Here is a 26,875-nt window from a genome sequence, read left to right on the forward strand (position 1 = left end):
ATATGGGAACCTAGGCTTGGAGATTAAGCGTCTATGGAAATTGTCCAAAATAACAATATACCCCATTGTTATATCAACCGAGGGGATAATGACAACTGACCTCATAGACACCTTCAAGGCCCTTAACATTCCTATGAACATCCTCGTTGCCTGTCAGAGGGCGGTACTGCTGCAGACCTGCCACATCACCAAACAATTCCTCAGTGAAAACTGTTATGAGGACTACGATGAATTTTGTTTCTCTTTAGCGAAACTCGACCCTGGCAGCGCCAGAGAATGACTAATCGTTCATTTCTAACATAATAATAATAATAATAATAATAATCTTTATTATTCATAAGAAAATTAGTCTTACAATTAGTGCATTACACAATGCGGATTATTCAGAATATTAAAATGCAAGGAAATTTTCATTGTATCTTTACTTTATTCTAGCATACATAAAGAAAACAAATCGTTAAATGTAGAAAAAAAATAATGCAATTTCCGTATAATTATATATACATCATAAGTATTTTAAGAATTCTTTATATAGAGATATTGTCAATCTTATATGTCAGACACGTATGTCTTTCCATAAATAGAACATTGCACTGATATATATTTCATTGATAAAAAGAGCTAAATATTAAGTTTTTATGTCTCATGTTATTAAAATGGTAAATGGTATTTCAGAAACAAAAAATATTAATTTTTGAAAAAAACAAAACAAAAAAAAAAAACGTGAAGCTGCTAAATATGTGTTTTTGTATGACGTTTTTACATTTTCCAGAATGTTCCTTTACACTTGACCTTCATTTTGATTACAAAACCAAATGTCTAATAAATCCAATGCTCATGATTTTCCTCGCTTTCTCAATCATTCAGTGAATACAAACATTGAACTGTATTGTTGTATTGTGCAGTAACAAAAGGCAAGAAGAGCTTATTAATTATATTTAATAGTTTAAAAATTAGTTTACAACCAGTTTATTACCAATTACAGAGTGCTTAAACTAGTTTCAATAGTTCGATCCTAATGAGCTGAACATTTTACATATAATGCTGGAATAGTATAAATTATTGGATTTAAAGCTGAATTTATCGGCAAAAACAAACACAGCAAACCAAGCGTAAACATCGCGGTCAAATGTGTGTTCTGTCATTGAAAAATAGCCAATGGTGCCGATAGGAAACCAGCACAGAAAATCAGACATAGCGACAAATGCCAGTTTTTTGGCTACTGCTAAATCTTCTAATCTTCTTTTACGACAATTCTTTAAGAAAGACATAGATTGTTTTCTTCTGTAAATGTTGACAAAGATGGCGACTTGACCGAAAGCTATGAGTATAAATAAAATAAAATTGACTCCAACATAAACTACAAACGAAAACTTCCAGCCTCTAAAACGATTAGAACTAAATGGAAGAGCCAAACACAAACTGTTTGATGAATAAATTTCCCAACTAGATACTACTACAGCAATGGCTGCCAAGATAATTCCAACTATCCAAGCTAATGTAAATAGAACATAAGTCAAAGGTTTTAACAACCTATATTCACCAAATGGATACGTGATTGTCAAGTAACGGTCTAAAGTTATCAAACTAATAAAAAATGTTGATGTTTCACCAGATAGAGTTGATACAAACCCAGAAATCTGGCACAAAATTCCAGTTCTCCAATGTGTCTCTTCCAAGACATACACATCTTGAAAATAAATATCCACATTTGAAATTATCATTAAATATATCCCCATTAAAAAATCTGAAAATGCCAGACCTGTTACAAAAGGACCGTAAGCATTTTTGAATATTTCTCTGTTCCACATAAGTCTGTATGCTAATACAATCCCATTGCCTACAATGGTAACCAAGCCAACTATCCATATGACAAATCTCTTAAATAAATCACCAACAAGATTTTCACAAGAAGATATGACATCAATGGGTCCATGACATTTGTCTGAGGATATATTAGAATTTAAAACTTGAGGACAACACAATCGAAAGTCACTTGTGAAAAGTCCAAATCGAATGGTTAGCCCTTTAAAGAAATTACACCTTGTATATACAAATGATTTAAATTAAAATAGTCGGGAATTCCCATATCTTTAAATGAAGCTATGAATGAAGCTATGAATGTATTTTTTTAAACTTAGTGATTTTAATTGTTTTAAATTATAAAAAGCATTTAATGGTATAGCATGTAGACGAGTATTAGACAAATCGATTATCTCCAATCGGTCTGGAAATATAATTTTTTTTTTTTATTGTTGTAATTGGATTGAAAGACATATGCAATATTTTTAGTTGCCCCATTTGATAAACTGACTGAAAATATTCACTGCTTTCCATCTCATTAAAACTTAAATCTAATCTATATAAATGTAGTAGATTCCAACGTCTCATTGCTAGATCAAAATGTTTCAATTTACATTCCAAGGCCTGAAACTGGAGAATATGTAATTTAAAAAAAAACATATTAGGATCACGTTTGGAAAAAAAACATCAGAAATATTGTACAGTTCTAAGCGTATTGAGTATATGTCAAATTCAAAACCGATGTCCTGTTTAAATTTTCTATTAGAAAAACATCTATAATTTGTAGGACATACTTTAGAACATGTGTAGTAATTAGGGTTAAAATCAAAATATGCGTTATCTAATGAAATGCATATCTCCGTGAATAAGACATTGATATTGGCATAGCAAGTTTTTTGTCTTAAAATCAGCTCATTCTCTCCAAATCTACAATCATTTATGCCATCCCCTAACTGGTCAAGTCTTATGCAGTAAGAATTCGGACATTTAAAAAAGTTTTTAGGACAGATAAACGTTTCACAGTTTCTTAAATTTGAAAAGTGAGTACAAATTGGCCCGACATCATAAATACTGTTACGTATTTCTGAATTTTCTGGCTAGATGTATTAGTTGGCACACAAATAAAAACACAGCAAAGAACTTGACGACTAAACTTTCAGTTTCATATAACTTTAATGACTATTAACTCTAACAATTCGTTACTGTAACATGTAGCGTAGAAGACTGTACAATATCTGTCAGTTTACAGTTAGCTATACTTCGTTGCAATTCATCTCTTCACTTCGTTTCAATTCATCTCTTCTCAACTTTCCTCGAGCCGTATTCCACAGAACAGACCAACGACACACTTCCCAGTGTCGCTCCAGGTCTCCCAAAGCTGAACCAAGTCGTACTCAAGTCTACCGAATCAGAGCCGCACACGTCTTACATCGACTGTATCGACTGTAACGGCTCAAGTCCACTGTAGTTCGCTGTATAGACTTTAACGACAGTAGTCCACTCCAGTTAACTCTACCCTAGTTAACTTGCATCGAGTCGTACACATTTCTCTTCCACAGAGCCGCACACGTCTTACATAGTCTGTATCGACTGTAACAGCTCACTCACGACTCCATACGACTCCATACGACTGACTTTCACATTAACTTTCTGGCTTATATAGAGTCCCTAATCGCTTCTCCAAAGTTGCACAAACACTCCTAGTATCCTCTGGAATAACATGTCAGGAAACGTCACATCCTGTCTTTATTTATACACGTAGATTCCAGAAAACACTCGCTGCAGTGTCATCAAGTCGGGGTCACACGTAGTGACCTTTATCTGTCACTGTTCATTAGTAACTGTCCCCCTACTTAGATCTGTTCGTCCCCTGGAACAACACGTGTGGACACGTAACATCCTGTCTTTGTTTGTACATGTAGATTCCAGGGAACACTAGCTGCTGTGTCATCTCGCCGGGGTCATACGTTGACCTCTACCTATCACTGTTCATTTGTAACACTGCCCCCTTCTTAGATCTGTTCGTCTTGAACAGATTCTACTTCATCACGATACTGATGAAATCCATCGACGATCAAGTAGGAAGCTTTGGTGGTTGCCCCCTTCTCAGAGATGTTCTTTCAATCTGGCAGTTGTCCATCTTCTTTCCATAGAAGAATGGGAGCCAAATCTTCATTTTTCAGCAGTTCCTCACAAATGTTTTCATCAATCTTGGTATGGAAACATCGAACTTCAGATGACGACATTGGGCACTCTTGTCGAGAAAATTCATCAGCATTCTAACGAGTTTGTGCTTCACTGGCTGAGTTTTACATTTTCAAGCATCTTTTTACAGAGCTTCTTCAGAGATAACTAGGTTCATCACAGTACAGCAATATTCACATGCTCTTCTTTTAAACAACAGCAACTGACTTGGGTTTGTACGATGTTGGGTTGATCTTCTTGTACAGTTCTGTCACAGATGGTTACTCACTACAGTTCTGACATCTTAAACTACTTCTTTTCTGTCCTTCTTGCTTCTGACTTAATTAGCGTTCTTCTAAAACCTCTGTTATACTTCATCAACCTATTCTCATGAGGAATGTTCTTAGATTATTCATTAGTGGCTTCACACTTTCAACTGATTCGTAAGGCTTTCTTCTTTGGTCTGATGGTTCCGGACAGAATCTTTCTAAAAACATGGGCTGTGGAGTTTCATCAGTGCAGGTGGGGGTCTATCAGTGGAAGAGGTGGTGGGCTTGTTTTCTAACAACATGGGCTATGGAGTTTCATAAATGCAGGTGGGGGTCTATCAGTGGGAGAAGGGGTGGGTTTGTATCTTGATCTTGTTGGAGCCATCCACGTTGTACTCTGCATATGTCGCTTTCTCCGCCTCCTCAATTTGATATTTCTTTGGTTGCGTTGATGTCGTTGTCGTTGTCTTGCTTTCTTGTCGATCAATGCTGATGGCAGCGACTTAGCACATAGGAAGGCATTGTATTTCATAGCTGTAGTCATCAAGACTGTTGATCTAACAAGTTGCTTCAGCATTATTCTTCGATGGGTGCTTTGCGAATGAGCTGCAAGTCCACTTGAAGGCAAGTTGTCAAACACGTCATCACCTTCATCCGAGTCTGGAGGACTCGACTGTGGGGCAGGTTGATAACATTCAACGTGCAAAGGTCCATCAACTTCAGCATCAGTTTCTATTGTAATTCCTTGACTATCACCAGGGCTTCTCACGCCTACCTTGATAGCTGTACAAGCTTCTGTTAAGTCTAGAGCTTGTTGGTGTATTTCTTGGCATTCACAGTCTTCTTGTAAAGCTACGTACGTACAGTTCTTGTCAAACGCATGGGTGCAATAATCCAGCTTCGAGTTCCTCTCGTAGACAATGGCTGATAGACAGAAGTCTTTAAGGCCCACAGCAACAGGCTTGGACGCAGACCCAACGTTGTCTTGATCTGTTTGGCTAGTTGAGGTACTCATATCAGGTATATCTATAGCTAAAGCTTCGGTCAAACTATAGGTCTCTTCTATTGTTTCTTCAGCGGTCTCATTCTGCTTTTCGTTGAAATAGTAACAGCTATCGTCTCTTTTCATTTCTTGTGGGCCACATTCGTTTGGTTTGCTATCACAGTCACAGACAGCACAACCATCACCAGCATCCCTATCGTAATTGTCTGTATCGCCACATTCTTGGTTAGACAATTGTTCGCTGTTCATCAATGGTATAGCTCTTTCATCTGTCGACTCAATCTGATAATGTTGGGTGTTCAGCAGCTCGTTAATCATGATTCTAGTTTGATCTTTTATTTGTTCTTCTGTCTTGTTGGGCTTGGTAACTATTTGTTCATTCTCATTCATGGCTTTGATCAAATGATTAAATGAAGAAAATCGAGTGTTGATTTCTGATTCTATCTCCTTGATGCTCTCATTCACCGAGTTCATTTTGTATTGCAAAGTTCTCAGGAGCTCAGTCATATTAGGTTTGATTTCAAATTGGCAAGTGTCCGGATTCTCATCTTCCTCCAACAGGGCTTGTCTGAGACGTGCTGTTAGCGTTTCCTTATTTCCGTTAAGCTGTAGACCTCTTTCTCGAAGCTCTTGTCTAAGTTCTTTCATGTCAAGTTCAATAAGAAGTTTGATGGAACACATTCTAGCCAGAAACATCCCACTTCTGACACCAATTGTTACGTATTTCTGAATTTTCTGGCTAGATGTATTAGTTGGCACACAAATAAAAACACAGCAAAGAACTTGACGACTAAACTTTCAGTTTCATATAACTTTAATGACTATTAACTCTAACAATTCGTTACTGTAACATGTAGCGTAGAAGACTGTACAATATCTGTCAGTTTACAGTTAGCTATACTTCGTTGCAATTCATCTCTTCACTTCGTTTCAATTCATCTCTTCTCAACTTTCCTCGAGCCGTATTCCACAGAACAGACCAACGACACACTTCCCAGTGTCGCTCCAGGTCTCCCAAAGCTGAACCAAGTCGTACTCAAGTCTACCGAATCAGAGCCGCACACGTCTTACATCGACTGTATCGACTGTAACGGCTCAAGTCCACTGTAGTTCGCTGTATAGACTTTAACGACAGTAGTCCACTCCAGTTAACTCTACCCTAGTTAACTTGCATCGAGTCGTACACATTTCTCTTCCACAGAGCCGCATACGTCTTACATAGTCTGTATCGACTGTAACGTCTCACTCACGACTCCATACGACTCCATACGACTGACTTTCACATTAACTTTCTGGCTTATATAGAGTCCCTAATCGCTTCTCCAAAGTTGCACAAACACTCCTAGTATCCTCTGGAATAACATGTCAGGAAACGTCACATCCTGTCTTTATTTATACACGTAGATTCCAGAAAACACTCGCTGCAGTGTCATCAAGTCGGGGTCACACGTAGTGACCTTTATCTGTCACTGTTCATTAGTAACTGTCCCCCTACTTAGATCTGTTCGTCCCCTGGAACAACACGTGTGGACACGTCACATCCTGTCTTTGTTTGTACATGTAGATTCCAGGGAACACTAGCTGCTGTGTCATCTCGCCGGGGTCATACGTTGACCTCTACCTATCACTGTTCATTTGTAACAATACATTTATAAGCACGCTGAGAACTGTTTTCACATTGAACCGTTTCAAATGATACATTTAGTTTCAACAGCGTACACTCGATACCAAGACTATCTGCTTGTGTATCACTGTAGTAGTAGCCTGAAAATTCATCACCACTTTCATTTTCATTTGTATTTTCATCATAGCTGCTATTGTGTAGACATTTAGTGAAATTGTTATAATTTTGGAGCAGAACGTAATCATTTCTTTTAAAAAGAATGTGCATCACATCGGTTTCCGTATTATTTATAATTGCACCGCAATCAGTGTTATTTTGCATTGAACGTAGCGTGTTGTTTTGTTTACATATTATTTTTTTCAAATCTTTAATACCAAATTTCATAAAGTTATATTTTTTTCCTTCAAAAAACAGCTCTGTTACACTATACAAAGTAAGACTGCGTATCAAAAAGTCCTTACTATTATCATAAAAAATATTTTGTATTAATTGTTTTTGTGACAGATGAGTATGGCACTCACATATTACAACCGAATTTTTATTTTGATCTGTACAAGTGATTTCTTTAAAATAAATTGTTCTATTGGAGTTACTGATAGCAAACAGTTCATATTCTTCATTATACTTTGTGGATGTTAAGACAAGACAGGTTTCAGGAAAAATACTGCCCTTGAACATATATAAACAATTTTGAAACTTTTTTCTGAAAAAACGTCGTAGAATAAGAAATCCAGATGACCATCTCGGCAGAATTGTACATGGTAATATTCCAGTGTGCAATTCAGTGTTGTTGAATCCATTCCTAGAATAGACATTTAGCACATATTGAAATATGAACTCAAACTCTTCCACAGTTTCTAAAGATACCAAGTAGTTGTTTGGAAATTTAGAACAATACTCAAACGCTTCATTCTGACTTATTTTTGAGAAACTAAAATTGACGTGATAAAGTGACTGAAGAACGTTTTCAGTCGTATAAGATAAATCTTGTGAGGGGCATCCTGTATCATCACAAATCCTGGAATACAATTCAGCCAGCCCTCTAAAATTTTTGAAAAAATTATTATCAATAAAATTTTGCTTAAAGCATTGGGAATAGCTTTGTGAATTTAATCGATATACAATAAAATAAATATTCACATCTAATACTCTTAATAATTCTTTTCTTACATTTTGATAGAAAGAATCTTCACAATCAAAATCTGTGATATGAAATATAAAACCAATTCTTGTAGCACTGACTTGTTCCTGACACCATTCTTTAGCTATTCTAGCACTGCTATGAATTGATCAAATTTTTCACTGCAGTTTATTTTTATTGAGTCAAAGTAATATTTATTAGAAAAAATGTCCGACTCATTAAGAGTGTAAAACCCATTTTCTGAGATTGTCATGTACGTAATGTTAGAGATCTTCCAGTTTCTTTGAACACGAAGATAAGTGACCAAACTAGAAATGTCACCAAGCTGAGACAGATCGTGTCGACAATCAATGACAATCAAAAGCTCTGTTGTTTTAAAGCTGCAGTCCTTTAAAGGGAATGTGTCCAATAAATTTACTGAAACAAAAAACGTACATAGTTTTAGAAAAACAAAGAAACAGATGTATCTATATTAAATAAATAAATTATTTAATAAATTAATTTTTAAAGTTTTAATTTATATTTTTACAAAATCCACAAAACAAAGCAACTCCAATATCTTAAACCCAATGTTATAGTGTGTATATGTGTGTGTGTGTCTTTAGCGTGTGTGTGTAATTGTTTCCAAAGTGAAGACAAATAAATAAAGTATTAGTTTTTGGTCTTTTCGAAAAATGGAACCATGATAGGGTATTTCATAAATTATGTTATGAAGTCACTTGGGTGATGGTAGAAAGCTAGTCGACTAAGATAAGCGAGACAGTAATAAAAATGTATTTGTATTGTATTTGATATAGACTTGGTTTACGTTACAGTTCATTTTGTTACTGTTACAGCTATCCCATGTTAAATCTAAATCCAATCCACAAAATCAGTAATCCCCAAATGAAAACCCGCAGACCGAGGGTCATACAGATCTAGTGTAATATATAAGACATTGCAGACGATAAGATGCATACGATAGAATAGAAATGAATATATATGACTCGATACACTACAGACTTATATATATAATACACAGCATACGATAGACTACGTGCGTTACACTATATACGATATTCAACAATACACTTCATAAAATACACATTATACGGTATACCGTAAAAATAGTAGACTAGATAATAATATTCGATACATACCGACAAAGAAATAAAGAAGAATGCGAAGCAGGAACATCCTATTCAAAAAATGGAAATATAATCAAAGTTTATTAAAAACTTGAACGTCGAGACTCAGTTACGAAAAAAAAAATATAGTGATGAAGTGAGACACTTTTTTTACTCGTTGGAAAATGAGTTTGAACGAGTCTATAAGTTAGCTTTTTTATTTTATAGTTTCAGTGTTTGTGTATGTGTGTGTCGAGCATAAAATATTCATCGATGACCGATCATTTGGTTGGTGTTGGTAAGGTTTCTTCTTTTGTCCAGTGATTCACTTTTTTTTTTCGGTCATGGAGGAATGGGGGGGGGAGGTTGATCATCTTGTTTCACATCTTGTTTGACGCGCAGAATCATATTGGTGTAAAAAAAAAAACACACCACAAAAACAAAACATTTAGATTTTATTGTATTAAACAATTTGAACAAAATTTGGCCGCAACATTGGCAAAATCAGGTGTGTCAAAATTAGTTAAGATGGCGATCACATTTCTTATCTCGCCAAACGTTTGTTTAATCTCAGGCAGTGACTGACCAATTCAATCACTGATTTTGCTATTTCCTGTCCGTCTTTGTCTAACACCATCAAATAGATGTCAAATAGGTCGCCAGAGATGAAACCGAAGAGTGACTCCAAGATTTCCAATAGCATTATGGAATGTTAGAGGTCGTGGGCAGGACAATCTACCACGAACAAACAATTCAGTGGAGGCATGGCACCATGCATTTCATCTGTCTATTGACGGTCATCACTCCAATGTCTACATGTTAATATCTCACTTTCTCGGAAAACAGAAGAACACTGAGAACAAGATTCTGAGGTACAATGCTGAAAAACGAAGTAAAGCTGCAAGCAAGACAAAGTACCTCCAACTTAACAGACGACTTGAAGCTATATTGCCAATGTACGGAAACAAGTCAGTAATGGAATTTCTACGTGACATTTCCTCCAATTTAACTTTGTGAAAGTTTGTGTGTGTGTGTGTGTGTTTGTGTGTGTAAATATGACAAGCATTTTTGCGTGTTTTTGAAGTACACTTTTATAATGTAAATAAATTCTATATTTTGAAATTATTCATTTTTAGCGGCCCCCGAAAAGGGAAAAGACGCTATTAGTTTTGTGTAAAATGTCTGTCCTGATGTCCGTCCGTCCCGTTTAGATCTCGTAAACAAGAAAAGATAGTGAAAATCCGACATTACAATATTTTAGACCATTCAAAGTTCTGATACAACGGCTACTTTGTTTTCTAAAAGCGAAAAATCTAATTTTTTAAATCACTTATGCAAGCAATTTTTTAAGGTTAGGGGTTAGGGTTAGCTATTTAGTATGCATCATATGTTAGACCTAATTTAAAACAAATATTAATATTGTAAACACCATTTTCTTAAACATTAATTTATACTAGTAGGACATTGTATGTTAGTTTCTTTTTTTAAGGAGTTTCGAGGATTCGAAAAAGAGATTGAGCCTTTTCAAAACTATTACGTCAATTATAACACTTCACTTAGGCCATGGGAGATGCGGTAAAGCGCTTGGCTTCCGAACCGGGTGTCCCGGGTTCGAATCCTTCGGAATCTTTGGGCGCCTCTGAGTCCACCTAGCTCTAATGGGTACCTTTATAATCCTGTCTCAATATGTATCTTTGTCTTTACTTGTTTTTTTTTATCACACTATCTTTCAACGAAATACGGAATGCAAAAATGTTTCTATTATCCGCAAAGGAACATTTAAAAGACCCTAGAAAATGAGATTTGTTTTATTCTGATATTTTGTATTTAGTTTGACAAGTCAATTTATTTAAATTCAATCTTAAATATTAAGATCTAGATTAAACGTTCATTGCCAGTATTTGTTTGTTTACCACGCACTGAAAAGATAAAGTTCAAAATATTTGTATTATCTTCATTTTAAGTTGCTTCTCTAATTTAAAAGACTGACAATGACTTTTTCTGAATAAGTATGTCAAGTTCCCCTTTGAGATCCAGTCATCTATGGGGCAGATGATGTAAAAGTCATCTGTTTCTTTAGCTCACGGTTAATGAGGGTGTCGTGTGTCCAGCACAACGAACAACCGCCTTTACTTTTTTAGCTGCCCCCGAAAGGGGAAAAGACGCTATTAGTTTTGTGCGAAATGTCTGTCCGTCTGTCCGTCTGTCCGTCTGTCCGTCCGTCCCGTTTAGATCTCGTCAATTAGAAAAGATATTGAAAATCCCACATCACAATATTTTAGACCATTCAAAGTTCTGATGCAACGGCTACTTTTTTTTTTTCCTGAAAGCGAAAAATCTAATTTTTAAAATCAGTTATGCAAGCAGTTTTTTTAAAGAGAAAAAGCTAATTAGTATGCAGTATATTTTAGACCTAATTTAAAACGAATAGTAATCTTATAAACTTCATTTTCTTAAACAAATTTTTAATATGCAAATCTTTAGAGAATTCGAATAAAAGATGTAGCGTTTTCAAAACAATTACATTAAGTGGGTTCGAATCCTGGTGAAGACTGGGATTTTCAACTTAGGAATCCTTGGGCGCCTCTGAGTCTACCCAGCTCTAATGGGTACCTGACATTAGTTGGGGAAAAGTAAAGACGGTTGGTCGTTGTGCTGGCTACATCACACCCTCGTTAACCGTAGGCCATAAAACCATGAACTTTACATCATCTGCCCTATAGACCACAAGGTCTGAAGGGGGAACTAATTTGGCCAGGTTCACATCCGACTTTGCATTCACTTGCACCTATCCTTTGATCTGCAGCACCATTGGGGCACTACACAAGATCTGTCAACCGTCTTTCTCCATTCTTATCTCTCATTTTTCTTTGATATAATTTCATTTGGATGTTCTTTCTGAAAATATTGAAGCCTGCCTGGGTGGACCACTTCGGGGGCCGATTTTAAGTTTGTGTTTCCACACAAACCGTCTTTGTAACCTTGTTAGAACTAATATCAGGTACCCATTAGAGCTGGGGGACTCAGAGGCGCTCATAAGATCCCAAAAGTATAAATCACAAGAATAAGAACTCGGAACACCCTGTTCGAAAGACAAGTTCTTTACCACTTAGCCACTGCGCCTCTGTCTGAATGGCAAAATATTCAGTTTACTACTCGATTAGAGTAGTCTTAGGAAATATTGAACTACTCTCTTGCTTAATCTTGAGAAATGCAAATATTGTCTTACGAATAATAATTTACGTAATGGAGGGCATATAACAATTAGGATGCTGGCTGAAGGCGCTGTTACAAATATAAACTCAAATGAGAAAATGAAAAAAAAACAGGTTTTGAACAGTTAGGTTGTTTATGTTCTTGAATGTAGTGTAGCATGTTGTCTGTCGGATATCGATGGGGAGTGAGCTCCAAAACTTTGGTCGTGTACTTAAAAATTTCGCAAACCTTAACTTTTGAAAGAAAAACGTGGCTTCACAAGAAGCGTTAAGTATATAGAGCGCATGGCTCTCTGTGGGACATATGGAGTGATCAGTTCACTAGGATACTAGGGCATTATCTTATGAAATACGGACGATACTTTAAAAAAAGAAGACGATTACATCCTACGCGTAATGCATCTTGTCATGTATAATAACCAATGAGTTAAATTCTGCCAATTCATTGGTTTTCTTGTTTTCTTGGCTAGCTCTGGCAACCCATTCCATACTCTAGCGGCACTAGCGAAGAAAGAGCATTTGTACAAAATTGTGCTAGCTTATGGAACGAGGAATGTGCATTTCTTTATTGTAGATGAACTGATGACAAAGTGTGGCTACCTTGTAGTCGATGCTTGACAGGTAGCTATTGCTGCTAAATGTAGAGATTTAGACACACAAATATTTAAACTATTTTTAACATTTCCCAAGCAGTCTCAGAATATTTTTTTGTGGATTTGTCCTAATTATCAAAGATCAGAATAAATGGGTGATTCTTGATTGATTGACGTGACAACGTGATCAGTGATGGGGATGCAGGGTCACTAAATATAATAAGATGAATGATTTGTTGAAGGAATCTGGATATCTGCTTGAAAACTTTCACTTATCCTGAAGTTAATGCCACTGAAGAGCTGCGGTTTCAACCACATCTGCTACTATGGCCAATAGTTAACGACTTTGTCTTGTGATTAGAACTTTCCCGAACTAAAAGCATGAGACTTTGGTAGGTTTAAGTCAGTGTTGGGATTATATGCTTCAACAGACGAAAGTTAAGTACTTGACCAGTTGGGAACGATACTTACGTATATTGAAATTAACACAAAGTAAATATTTCAATGAACACTTGAAAACTATATACATAAAGATGTAATGAATGTAAAAATTCTGAAATATAAATAGTCATTATTTATATTAAAATATTTTTAATCAATACCAACACATTTCAAATAAGTATATTACATAAAATATAGCAATATTAATTAACTAAAATACTGTATATGGTATCGTTTGAGAAAAAACATTAAAAGATTAAAAAGTATTTGTAAAATTAAAAAAAAAAAAAACATTGTTGAATATTAAAAGTATTTAAAATTTCATATTTCTTTGGTTAGATGTATTACTGTAAACATTGTATATATTGTGTTGATATTTATAACAGAGCCATCCAATACAACAAACGATCAATGTCGAACTATGTCCTTGTATTCGAATTGAACATATTGCGTGCAAATACAGCTTATTATTATAAAACACCTTATTGTTAATATTACATTGAAAATAGTTTCACTTTATTTAACACGTGAATGAAAAAAACATTGAAAATTTAGCATAAAAAAGATGCTTTTTCCAAATAAGTATTTATAAATCACAAGATTAATTTTATATTCATAAATTGTAACGGCTTTTCCTTTCAGACAGAAATAGCATACAAATGGATGCTATACCCGCCACATAGATCAAATGCGAAACTTCCGTTGAATAGCTTTGTCCCAATCAAAAGAATAGTGGTTATCCTATTGTGTATTTGATTGCCATGAAAGTTACCACCCTCAAACACATATGTGTGTAGTGCTGAAGATATATTTTTCACATTTTACGTTTAATGTGTTTGCATTAAATTTAAAAAAAGCTTTTAGCTGTATGTTTATGTTTTTCTAGTCTTTATGTATTGTTCCTTTTAATTCTATAAATATTCATGTTTTCTTGGCCCTTCAATTTAGCTGCTTTACAAGGCTTATATCAACTTACTCTGTCTCTGTTAGGTAAAACGTTTGTACACGTTATTTCTCCGACAAATATTTAGTTAATCAACTACTGGTAATTAAGTATTTTGTTTGGTATCTCGAACAGAGGAAAGAAATTGTATTTGGCTGATGAGGTGGTATTAACTGAATTAGTCCCCTTTTATAGGTCGCCGGTTTTGAAGTAAGCTTTAACCAAACAAAAGATAACTATGCGATCTTCTATTTCCATAAGCACTTCACTAGCAGAATGGTTAGTATGTTGGCTTGAGCAAGCTTGAGCCATTAGTTCGACTTCAGGTCGCCCCATTTTAAAAAGCTATTCCTGAAAAAATTCACCAAGGTATTCCTTTCTCTTTCTCCCCCCTTCCTCCCTATTTTCCAAACTTGTCCAGATAAGTAATATGACCATAACGTGATGAAAAATCATGAAAAGCGCCAAAAAAAAAGATTGGTAAAAAATTATAATTGCACAGATTTATCCTTGATGGTGTATATCAGGCATGTCAAACTCATTAAGGTGTATGGGTCGCATAAAAAACTTACTATGGCCTAAGGGGCCGCTGCCGAAAAATCAGTTGCAAAACAGCCTACTAATTTTATTTAAATTAGAAACTATACAATAGAATACAATAATTAATGGCATACCTATCCCTTAGTTGGCTAAATTTTTAGTACAATTTGGTAATTATAAATTGCTATGATTACGCATTTTTGTTTTTGTCTTGATGCTTGTCATATTTCTAGGATACAAGTTTGTTTGACACTGACACTATCATCACTGAGGACAAATTTTGATCAGATAATCTGGAACGGTGAGGTTATTTGTAGCTTTCATTATAGAAAAGAACTGCTCACAGAGATCAGTGCTTGCAAAAATAGCTAGAAATCCGGCTGCAAATTTCCGCAATTCAACGTATCATTTAGGTAAATAACTAAATTTTGGCGCAGCCACTTCTATAGACTTCGCTTTCAACAAAGAATCTAACTGTTATTCTATCAGCTCTAGTTGCACACTACCAGCAGCATTTTCAGAAGCAAATGACAAAGGAGATAAAAACAACGAAAATTCTTGCTCGTACGAAACGAAGTCATGAAAACGGCCAGTGGAAGCATCTACTAACGATTCCGTGTGTAAGACATATTTACCAAATGTTGTAGCCGTATTTAATTTTTTTTAGTTCATGACACGTTGAGAAGTAAACATGATTTTCTCTTCATATTTGGTATATCCACAGTCGTAATTTTGCTTGAAAGCACTTCACATGGTCACACGTAGTTGTGACAATTTAGTGTTTACTTTGAAGTTTCAAATTCAAGTCTTGCAGGTGACCAGTGAGATCAATAGCAAATGCTAACTCCTGAACCCATTCGTCAGTATGGAAATGTTCAACAGGTCCACCTTTCATGTTCAGAAATAATACAATTTCCTCACGCAGTACAACAAATCTCTTCAATTCTTTATGACAGGAGAGCCAGCAAATTTCGTGTCCAATGTCATTCAGAAACATTGAACATTGGCGATAATTTAAGCCATGGGCACGAATAAAATTGATAGTGACTGAAACCAGTCTTATGACCTGTTGGAATTGTAATTGCTTTGTGCGTTATGTTTCTTAGTGAATGATGCACTGAAAATTAGCAAATTTAAAATTAGCATTAGTCTCTCTTATTTTTGCAAGTAGCTTTGCATCAAAACCATTTCTTAATGGATAGTGCGCCATCAGGTGTTAGACTAGCTAGCTTTACCAAAGGTAAATTGTACTGCACTATCACCTGTTATAAAAAACGTCATCGCTTGTGGTGGCGTTTTACATAGAACAAGTAGCTCCTCGTGTATCTCAACATTCCTGTCACAGACCCTTATGAATATAGCCAACTGTGCTACACCCGTTACATCAGTTGACTCATTACGTCAATGAAAATAATTTAAAATCTATTTTGTTCTTTAACCCTTAAAGTACTAATCTGTTTAACAATTTTGAGCATACACAATGGAATTACAATTCTAATATTTGGAGGCTAAACTACCACACGCATCTTATGGGTTAATTGATGAGCTGATTGACATGTCATTTATTCTATCTGCCACAGTGTTCCTAGTTAACACTATTACTTTGAATACTTTCACCTTTTCTGGACACACTACTTCAGCAGCTTTAACGATGATAAGGCTTGTCTTCGAGTCCAAAGATTAGTGAGGAGTGTAGTATTTCCCGTGGCTGCAAAGCCCCAGCTGTGACCTACATATTTTGCCACATCCAGAGCAAGCATAACCATTGTCCGCAGGTGGTCGATTTAGATTTTCTTTTCGCCCTCTATGCCTGTCCTCGGCAGCGGATTTTCTTTTGATCTCAAATGTGTATCCCGCGGCCTTCGTGAGTGACCTCCAGCTGTCTCGTTCTGAGGCCGCATGCAGCCAGGTGCTCTCTTCTATGTCAGACAAGGAAAGTTGACGCCTAAGCTGTTCTTTGAAGCGTTTCCTTGGGGCGCCTCTGTTACGTCGACCACCTTTTAGATCACCAAAAAAGACTGCCTTTGGCATACATTCGTCTCCCATACGGGATACGTGCCCTACCCAGCGTAACTGTCGGACCAAAACAAGTCCTCTATACTGTCCATACCGGCGTTCGCAAGGACATCGCTGTTTGTAGTGCTGTCTTGCCATCGTATATCCTTTAACGATACACTCCTTCATAAAATCCCTTTCACTTAATGATTTGCTATGGCTTGCAATTAAGTTTGAAAAATGTAGCTGGCTTTCACTGCAGACTCAATCTCGTTGTTAAGTTTAAAAAAATACTATATTTCAATTCAAATAGCTTGTCATCTTTTATTTACCAGCATAATAGTTTGACGTTATTTTGATAACTTTTTAGGTGGCCAGGCGGGTGCATGCAAGGAGGTGGCGGGCCGCATGTGGCCCACAAACGCCGTGTTTGACATGCCTAGTCTATATCTATTTCAAATTTTATTACATAACTGATCAGAAACTAATTGATACTGTTACACCTCGTATACGCTTTTAAAAAAAATATTTTTGGATGTTTTTCTTGTTTTACAAATATGATGTCAAAAAAATTCCAATCTTAAGAATTTCACACACATTTACATCTCATTCAAAATATTAGTCAACAAATTATGCAAACCTGAAATGATATAAAAAAGCGCTCGCAACAAACATTTCTATTCAAGAAATTTTATAAATTCATTTCAAATCGATCCCGGGTTAAAACTATTTCCTTAGCAACGAAAGAGTATTTAAACTTGTATCCAGTGTCTGTTCACCGTTACGTTTACATCTTGCATATATTGCAGGAATTGTATAAATAATTGGATTTAATGCTGAATTTATTGGTAAAACAAACACAGCAAACCAAGCGTAAACATCGCGGTCAAATGTGTGTCCTGTCATTGAAAAAAAGCCAATGACGCCGATAGGAAACCAGCACAGAAAATCAGACATAGCGACAAATGCCAGTTTTTTGGCTACAGCTAAGTCTTGTAATCTTCTTTTGCGATGATTCTTTAAGCAAAACATAGATTGTTTTCTTCTGTATATATTTACAAATATGGCGACTTGACCGAAAGCTATGAGTAAAAATAAAACAAAATTGACTCCAACATAAACTACAAACGAAAACTCCCAGCCTCTGAAATGATCAAAACTAAATGGCAGAGCCAAGCACAAACTGTTTGAAGAATAAATTTCCCAAGTAGATACTACAATGGGAACAGCTGCCAGGACAATACCAATTAACCAAGCCAATGTAAATAGTGCAAGAGTCCAGACTTTTGAAAGTCTATATTCACCAAATGGATAAGTGATACTCAAGTAACGGTCTAAAGTTATCAAACAAATAAAGAATGTTGATGTTTCACTAGAGAGAGTTGATAAAAACCCAGAAACCTGGCACAAAATTCCATTTCTCCAATGTGTCTCTTCCAAGACATACACATCTTGATAATAAATATCTACACTGGAAATTATCATTAAATATATCCCCATAAGAAAATCTGAAAATGCCAGACCTGTAACATAAATTTCATAAGCATTTCTAAATATTTTTCTATTCCACACAAGTCTGTATGCTAATACTATCCCGTTGCCTACAATGGTTACTAAGCCAACAATCCATATGATAAATCTCTTAAATACATCACCAACAAGATTTTCACATGAAGAGATGACATCAACGGGTCCATGACATTTGTCTGAGGATATATTGGAATTCAAAACTTGCGGACAACATAACCGATAGTCACTTGTCCACATTCCAGATCTAATGGTTAACCCTTTGAAGAAATTTGTTTCTAAAGCTGAGATCTTAACTTCTTGAATATAAAATGTGTCTAGTGTAAAAAATTCTGGAAATCCCATATCTTTAAATGTATTGATTAGTGTATTTTTTAAACTTACTGATTTTAAATGTTTCAGATTTATAAAAGCATTAAAAGGTATTGATTTAACGTACGTATAAGACAAATCAATTATCTCCAATAGGTCTGGAAAACTAAAATTTGTATTTATCTTTGTAATTGGATTGTAAGACATATTCAAGATTCTTAATTTCTTCATTTGATAAACAGACTGAAAATCCTCACTGGTTTGCAACTCATTAAAACTTAGATCTAAACTATACAAATTTAATAGATTCCAATGTTTCATCCCCATATCGAAATTGTTCAATTTGCATTCACTTGCTTGAAACTCCAGAATTTCTAATTGAAAAAAAAATGTGATAAACTTTGGAAAAATTGCATTAGAAATATTGTAAAGGTTTAAACGCAATGAGAAATACTCGTACTTCAGTTTAGCCTTGCTATTACGTATTAAGTTTGAAATACACTTGAAATTATCTGGACATTTTCTAAAACACATATATTCTTTAAGAAATTTCTCTGTATAACCAAATGAATTTTTTGAAATGCACATCTCCTGAAACGTAAAATTTATATTTCCAAAGCAAATCGGACGATAGAAAATATGTTCATCTTCGCCAAAAGGACAGTTTTGAATGCCATCTCCTAACTGGTCAAGCCTTATGCAATAGTCACTCTGACATTTGAAAAAGTTTTTAGGACAATCAAATGTTTGACAGTTCGTTAAATGTGAATTCCCATGACATTCTTCCCCTAGATCAAAAAAACATTTATAAACAGGAACATCGCTATATGTACAATTGACTTCTTCTAATGGTACAATTAATTTCTCATTACGCTTCGTACACTGGCTGCTAATATTGTCAACTTTTCTGTTAATGCGACAATGTCTTGATAGCGCTTTCTGTTGACCTCTTATGATTCCAACGTTTTCTTTACATTTTTTATAGTATAAACATTTGGTCAAACTTTCATCTTTTTGATGCACAACATATTTATCTAACAAAAAATACTCAGCAGTTAATCTGTTACTTTCACGGTTTTTAGTAGATGCTGTTTTATTTAAAACCATGTTACAACCATTGTTATATATAAAAGAGTGTGAATCGTTATTACATTCATAAACTTTAGTTTTAAGGTATGCAATTCCAAGCCAACTAGATATGAATTCAGATCGTTGAAAAAACAAATTCTTTAAATTAAAAAAAGAATCATGGCTTATCAAATAGTCTACATTATTGTCATAAAACGTGTTGTCTACTAATGCATTTGATAATAAACGTGAATGACACTCACAAATAACAATGGCATTTCTTATTTCATCCTTACAGTCTACTTCTTTATAATAAATCTCTCTACTATTGTTACTAAACAGTTCATAACTATCATTATACTTTGTAGATGTTAGTACCAGACACGTTTGAGGATATGGTTCATTGTTATGGTCTATAAGACAAGATCCGCGCTTTTTCTTGACTGAATGCTCTAAAATAAACAGAAATCCAGATGACCATTTCTCAAAATATGAACAGATAAATCTTAGTCCGATGTGCAAATGGAGTTTCTTCATCGTGTTTAATGATGTGTAGTTTTGAAGATATTGAAATATAAACTCTAACTCTTCCATTGTTTCTAATGAAAGCATGTAGTTGTTTGGAATTTGGGAACAATACTCACGGGCCTCATCCGAACTTTGAACTTTTGAACTTACATGATAGTACGACTTGAATATATTTCTAGTTGTATATGAGAGATCTTGTGTAGGACATAATGGATCTTCACAAATCATGGAATAGAATTCTGCCAAAAATCTATATTCTTCCATATTTTTGCTATATATAAAATTTTGAGTCAAGCAAAAAAAATGTGTACTAGAAGTAGTTCTATATATAAAGAAATATATATTTAAATTCAATTCTAAAGAAAATTCTTGATTAACCAGTTTATAAAAAGAATCTTCACATTCATGAGATGTAACATGAAATATAAAAGCGATTCTTTTAACGTCAAATTTTTCTTGACACCATTCTTTAGATTCTCTAAATGCTAAATATTGCGGTGTTTTTTCGCTGCAGTTCATCGATATGCAGTCAACACATTTAAGATCTGTCTCACCAAGTGTGTATAAACCATTTTCAGAGAATGACCTGTATGTAATGTTTGAGATGTCCCATTTTCTTTTTACACGAAGATACTTGACCAAACTTTCAATGTCCTGAGCCTGTAGTTGTATGTAGAATTTAAATCGACAATCAATATAAATTAAAAGCTCTGTTGTTTTAGTGCCACAGTCTTTTAAAGGAAATGTATGCATTATATTAACTGAAAAAAAACAAGCAAAAAAGTGTTATATATATATAAATATATATATATATATTGATGTGTTACAGGGGTGGGGGGTCAGCAGAAAGAGAGTAATTGTATATAATTAAAATAAATATTTTTCTCAAATGAATCAGCCCATTTGAACAATAATTAACTCACCACTCACTACTGTTTAATATGTCTATTATGAATTATTCAACTTGAACAAAAGTATGATTTTACATTTAAGTGCGTGAACAAACTTAGTTTCCCTAACAATACATGAGCAGCTTATTGAAATATCCACAAACGAGGAACTTAAACAAACAACTAATCAAGTTTACCACAAATTCTGGTAAAAAAAATACAATTTTATTGTCTGCTTTTTTGGTCATTGTACAGAAGTTGTTGACTGCTTCAACATGCTACAACATGGACTCATTGCCGTAATAAACCTAATCACAATTAAAATAAACCAACTAGAAATGTGAGCTCGTTTACATGTGTGTCTTGCTTAAATACTTAGAGCCTGACACATATGCACAGATAAAATCGATTTAACTGTATCCTATTTTCTTATTTCATTTTAAACAAAAGTTATAATCTCAATAATCAATGAATCAATTTATCTATCTATCTATCTATCTATCTATCTATCTATCTATCTATCTATCTATCTATATATCTATCTAGCTATCTATCTATGTAGCTACCTATTTATTTTTTCTTTTCCTCTCTCTCTCATACACACACACACACATATATATATATATATTTATATATATATATATATATATATATATATATATATATTTATATATACACTACCGATACTATACATACCTAAGAGGAAGTGCTGTAGAATATAAAGAGGCTTCATTGTTTTGAAGACAAAAAAAAAAACATTCCCAAAAGAAAAGAATATAAAAACAGTAACTTGATGTTCCGATACGAAATATCACAATGTTTCAGCCTGACTGAGCTATTGTGTCTACGTGTGATAACAACATATAATTATTTGGTCCATGTGTCAAACATTAAATATTAAACATTGAACTATTGGTAGAGGAGGGTGTGGGGTCTATTTCATCAGAGCGTGTCCTCTTTATTATTTGAGTATACCTCCAGCCAGAAGGTTAGAGAGTGGGCGAGGTTGTAAAAAGGAATTACATAAATGTCATGACATTAGGAATACAAGGTTTAATTGGGAGTTGAGTAAAAAGTGTTGTGAAACTGTGGCGTACAACTGGCGCCCGGTGTGTGACACATGACTTTTTGATCATTACGATTTGATACACATTATCAGAACCAGCCACTGGAGGATCGTGGGTTGGGGTGGAGATTAAGGAAGGTCGCTACCCCCCCCCCCCACCTCTCTTTGAAATCACACTCAGCAGGGAAAAGAGGACTAGCTTTCATATTATGTCACACCATTTCTGAAATGTTGGAAATTTCAGGGGGGGGGGAATTAAATCTATCTCGGTCTATATTCAAACCATTCCGGTGGGGGGGAGGGCTATTTTATTTAGTTTGTGAACAAAATTTAGTAAAAAATCTACATAGTTTTTTTTTTTTATATTTGAAACATTTTGTATATTATGTCGCTATGAAATTGAAACTCAAATACACAATTTGTAAATATCAATAAAAGAGGATTGTTTGTACAAAGATAGCACAATGTCAGTTGTCGTAGAAGCAATCCCAAGTCTCTCCCGCGATAGGTCTTTTATTTTATTTTACAGTGGGATGGGGTATTTAGGTAGAGAAATTCTATAATTTGTGTAAACAATCTGTCACTGCTTTAAATTTATATATGCTATATATTGAATTCTAGTACCGAGCGTCCCGGCATCGGAAATGTCAAAAGTAATCGTTATCAATGAATATAAAATGGAAGATAAACATGTATCTGATAAATCTTTAATATGCTGCCTAGCACTTAACTTTCCCTCAGAAAAAAATGACATTTAAATAAGTCAAACATGGCGACAATTTTACGCATTTTCCCAAGTTCCAAAATATTCACCCTGTGAAATGATTTTGCTGCACATTTTTGAAAAAAAAATTGAATTCTTAAAATGTTATATGGGAACAAAGTGATGAGTGTTTAGTCGAAATATTTTTCGATAATTACCTATTTCTAACAGTTTCTGAATCTTAGATATGTGCGTATTCTATTAATAACTTAAAGCTTATAATTTGCATGCAATAAAAGTACAAAATATTTAAAATAAAGAAAAGTTTGATTATATTTTATTGGCTTACTTTGTTTTTCTTCGTAGTCCCTGTTTTTTTATTTTGTCAGAGTTTAGCATGAGTATTTATAGTTCTTCCAGAGCTGAGGACAATGCCTTTCGCTGCTCGTATATTTTTTGGTCACAATCTCTCTCTTAATGCGGTCTAGTGCTATGTTTTTCCATTAAAGTAAAGTTCCTTTTTAGACCTTTTGATCTATAGGGCAGATAATGTAAAGGTCATCTGATTCTGTGGCCTGCTGTTAAGAAGGGTGTCATGTGGCCAGCACAATTACCAACCGCCTTTACTTTTCCCCAACTAATGTCAGGAACCTATTAGAACTGGATGGACTTGGAGGCTCCCGAGGAACCCGATATTAAAAATCCCAGTCTTCACTAGAATTTGAACCCAGGACCCATATTTGGAAGCCAAGCGCTTTACAGCCAGCCACCGCGCCTCCAATTTTTCCCAGTAGTCAGCATCAATGTCTAATGCTTTGATGTTCCGTTTTATAACATTGATAAAGAATTTGTACTGATATAGTTGCGAATTTTCAGTAAAGGAACCTTTCCGGATACTAATAGCCTCCATTTATAGGACCTGATCAAGCCAACGCAGGCGACGTTCTCGTTGTAAAGATGCTGGGAAGATTACTTTGAGCTGGTATCACAATTATCTCATTGTTACACACTTTTTCTTTTTATGTGACTTTTAGAATCAATTGGAATTTAGATTTCGTTCTTGCTTTGCAAAGAAGTACTAATTTAAGTCATTATATCATTACGTACTAAGAAGTAGCACATTAAAAGAATCAAGATAGTTGAGCCAACATAGTACTAAATACAAGAAAATATTGTTAATTATATTATACTTAAACAAGGTTTTCACTGTTCATAAGATTTCCTTGTATCCGTAACATCATTGTTTACACGAAAAAGTATGTGTTATAATTTGATGGGCTCTGTATAACTTAAAAACCCGTATTTATTGATTTTTAAAGACTTTAACTTATATGTACTCTATTGGTATTTATATACATTAATATAAAAAAAAACAATATTCAAACACTTAAACACACAAGGATAATAGCTTATTCAATTTTAAAAATTTAATACACATAATGTATTTATCAATTTCAAAAATGTAAAACAAATGTATGTATCAATCAAATTAAATATTTAATGTACACCAATAAATTTAAAACAAGATTACAAAGACTGGTTGTGAGAAAACACAAATCGGAATTGGCTGCCAAACTGGTCCACTCAATTTACAATTATATTTTTTAAAAACTTTCATTATATGTCAATATTTTTTCTTACATTTTTAATACCTCGTCATAATGGAGAAGAACATATACATATCGACTATACATATATAAATACATGTGTATTTAAAAAAATTATTTATATTCAGATATTGTCATGCTTATATATCAAACAAGTATGTTAAATTGGTAAAAGCTAATACACATAGAGAATTTTAATTTCGCTCATTCAAAAACACTTACAGCTGCTAAATATTTGACTTTTTATGAAGTTTTCTTTTTTACATTCTAGATTATTCCTTTCTACTCGACATTTAATTTGGTTTGAATTTTAGTAGCTTTCGTCTTATAAATTTAAAGTTTATGATTTTCCACATTTTCTGAATCTGAAGAAAAGCTATATATTTAAATTCACAAATTTTATTTTTTTACAACTATTTCACTACCAATTACATAGTACTTAAACTGGTTTCAGCAGTTCTTTCTAAATTAGCTGAGCATTTTACATATAGTGCTGGAATAGTATAAATAATTGGATTTAATGCTGAATTTATTGGTAAAACAAACACAGCAAACCAAGCGTAAACATCGCGGTCAAATGTGTGTCCTTTCATTGAAAAATAGCCAATAACGCCGATAGGAAACCAGCACAGAAAATCAGACATGGCTACAAATGCCAGTTTTTTGGCTACTGCTAAATCTTCTAATCTTCTTTTACGACAATTCTTTAAGAACGACATAGATTGTTTTCTTCTGTAAATGTTGACAAAGATGGCGACTTGACCGAAAGCTATGAGTATAAATAAAATAAAATTGACTCCAACATAGACTACAAACGAAAACTCCCAGCCTCTGAAATGATTAGAACTAAATGGAAGAGCCAAACACAAACTGTTTGATGAATAAATTTCCCAATCCGATATTATTAGAGGAACAGATGCCAGGACAATGCCAACCAACCATGCTAATATTATTAGAATACGTGTCAAATTTTTTGACAATCTATATTCACCAAATGGATAAGTGATACTTAAGTAACGGTCTAAAGTTATCAAACAAATAAAGAATGTTGATGTTTCACTGGAGAGAGTTGATAAAAATCCAGAAAGCTCACACATCATTCCATTTCTCCAATGTGTCTCTTTCAAGACATACACATCTTGATAATAAATATCAGCACTGGAAATTATTATTAAATAGATTCCCATTAGAAAATCTGAAAATGCCAGTCCTGTTACAAAAAGACCGTAAGCATTTCTGAATATTTGTCTGTTCAATATTAGTCTGTATGCTAATACGATTCCATTTCCTACAATGGTTATAAATCCAACAATCCATATGACAAATCTCTTGAATACATCACCAACAAGATTTTCACATGAAGAGATGACATCGATGGGTCCATGACATTTGTCTAAGGATATATTAGAATTTAAAACTTGATGACAACACAATCGAAAGTCACTTGTCCACAGTCTAGATCTAATAGTTAACCCTTTAAAGAAATTTTTCTCTATGTTTGAGATCATTACTTTTTGTAAATACAAATAATGTAAAACAAAATATTCAGGAATTCCCATATCTTTAAATGTAGTTATAAATGTATTTTTTAAACTTAGTGATTTTAATTGTTTTAAATTATGAAAAGCATTTAATGGTATAGCATGTAGACGAGTATTAGACAAATCTATTATCTCCAATTGGTCTGGAAATTGAAAATTTGTATTTATGTTTGTAATTGGATTGTTAGACATATTCAAGATTTTTAGTTTCAACATTTGACAAACTGACTGAAAATTTTCACTGCTTTCCATCTCATTAAAACTTAGATCTAAACTATATAAATGATGAAGATTCCAAAATTTCATCGCTAGATCAAAGTTTTTCAATTTACATTCTAAGGCTTGAAAAACAAGAATATGTAATTGCACAAAATTTATAAGAACCAAGTTTGGAAAAATAACATTAGAAATATTGTAAAGTTCCAAGCGAATGGAGAAAATTTCAAAATCTGTTTTAATGTCGTTTTGAAATTTCTTGCTAGAAACACATTTGTAATTTGGAGGACAAATTTTAGAACATTTGTAGGACTTAGGGATCAAAAAAGAATTCCATATATCTAAAGAAATGCACATCTCCATTAACGTAACATTAATATTGCCATAGCAAATCTTTTGTCTCAAAATAAGCTCATCTTCACCAAATCTACAATCATTTATGCCATCACCTAACTGGTCAAGTGTTATGCAATAAGAATTTGGACATTTTAGAAAGTTGTTAGGGCAGATGAATTTTTCACAGTCTCTTAAATGTGATAAGTCAGAACAACTTTGCCCTA

The 26,875-nt window shown here is 34.1% G+C and overlaps 1 protein-coding gene across 1 annotated transcript; it reads right to left on the reverse strand.

Annotated features, from left to right (window-relative positions):
- Positions 1-17,284: 17,284 nt before the first annotated feature.
- LOC129923456 (G-protein coupled receptor GRL101-like) lies at positions 17,285-18,726 on the reverse strand. Its single transcript, XM_056014371.1, has one exon. It carries the CDS (start codon positions 18,622-18,624, stop codon positions 17,584-17,586), a length of 1,041 nt encoding a protein of 346 aa, XP_055870346.1. The 5' UTR covers positions 18,625-18,726; the 3' UTR covers positions 17,285-17,583.
- Positions 18,727-26,875: the final 8,149 nt, after the last annotated feature.

Source organism: Biomphalaria glabrata, chromosome 16 (assembly GCF_947242115.1).
Source record: "Biomphalaria glabrata chromosome 16, xgBioGlab47.1, whole genome shotgun sequence".
Lineage (NCBI taxonomy): Eukaryota > Metazoa > Mollusca > Gastropoda > Planorbidae > Biomphalaria > Biomphalaria glabrata.

Excerpts from the sequence above, each read along its gene's own strand:
- LOC129923456 (XM_056014371.1), bottom strand. The coding sequence starts at position 18,624 with ATGTGGACAAGTGACTATCGGTTATGTTGTCCGCAAGTTTTGAATTCC.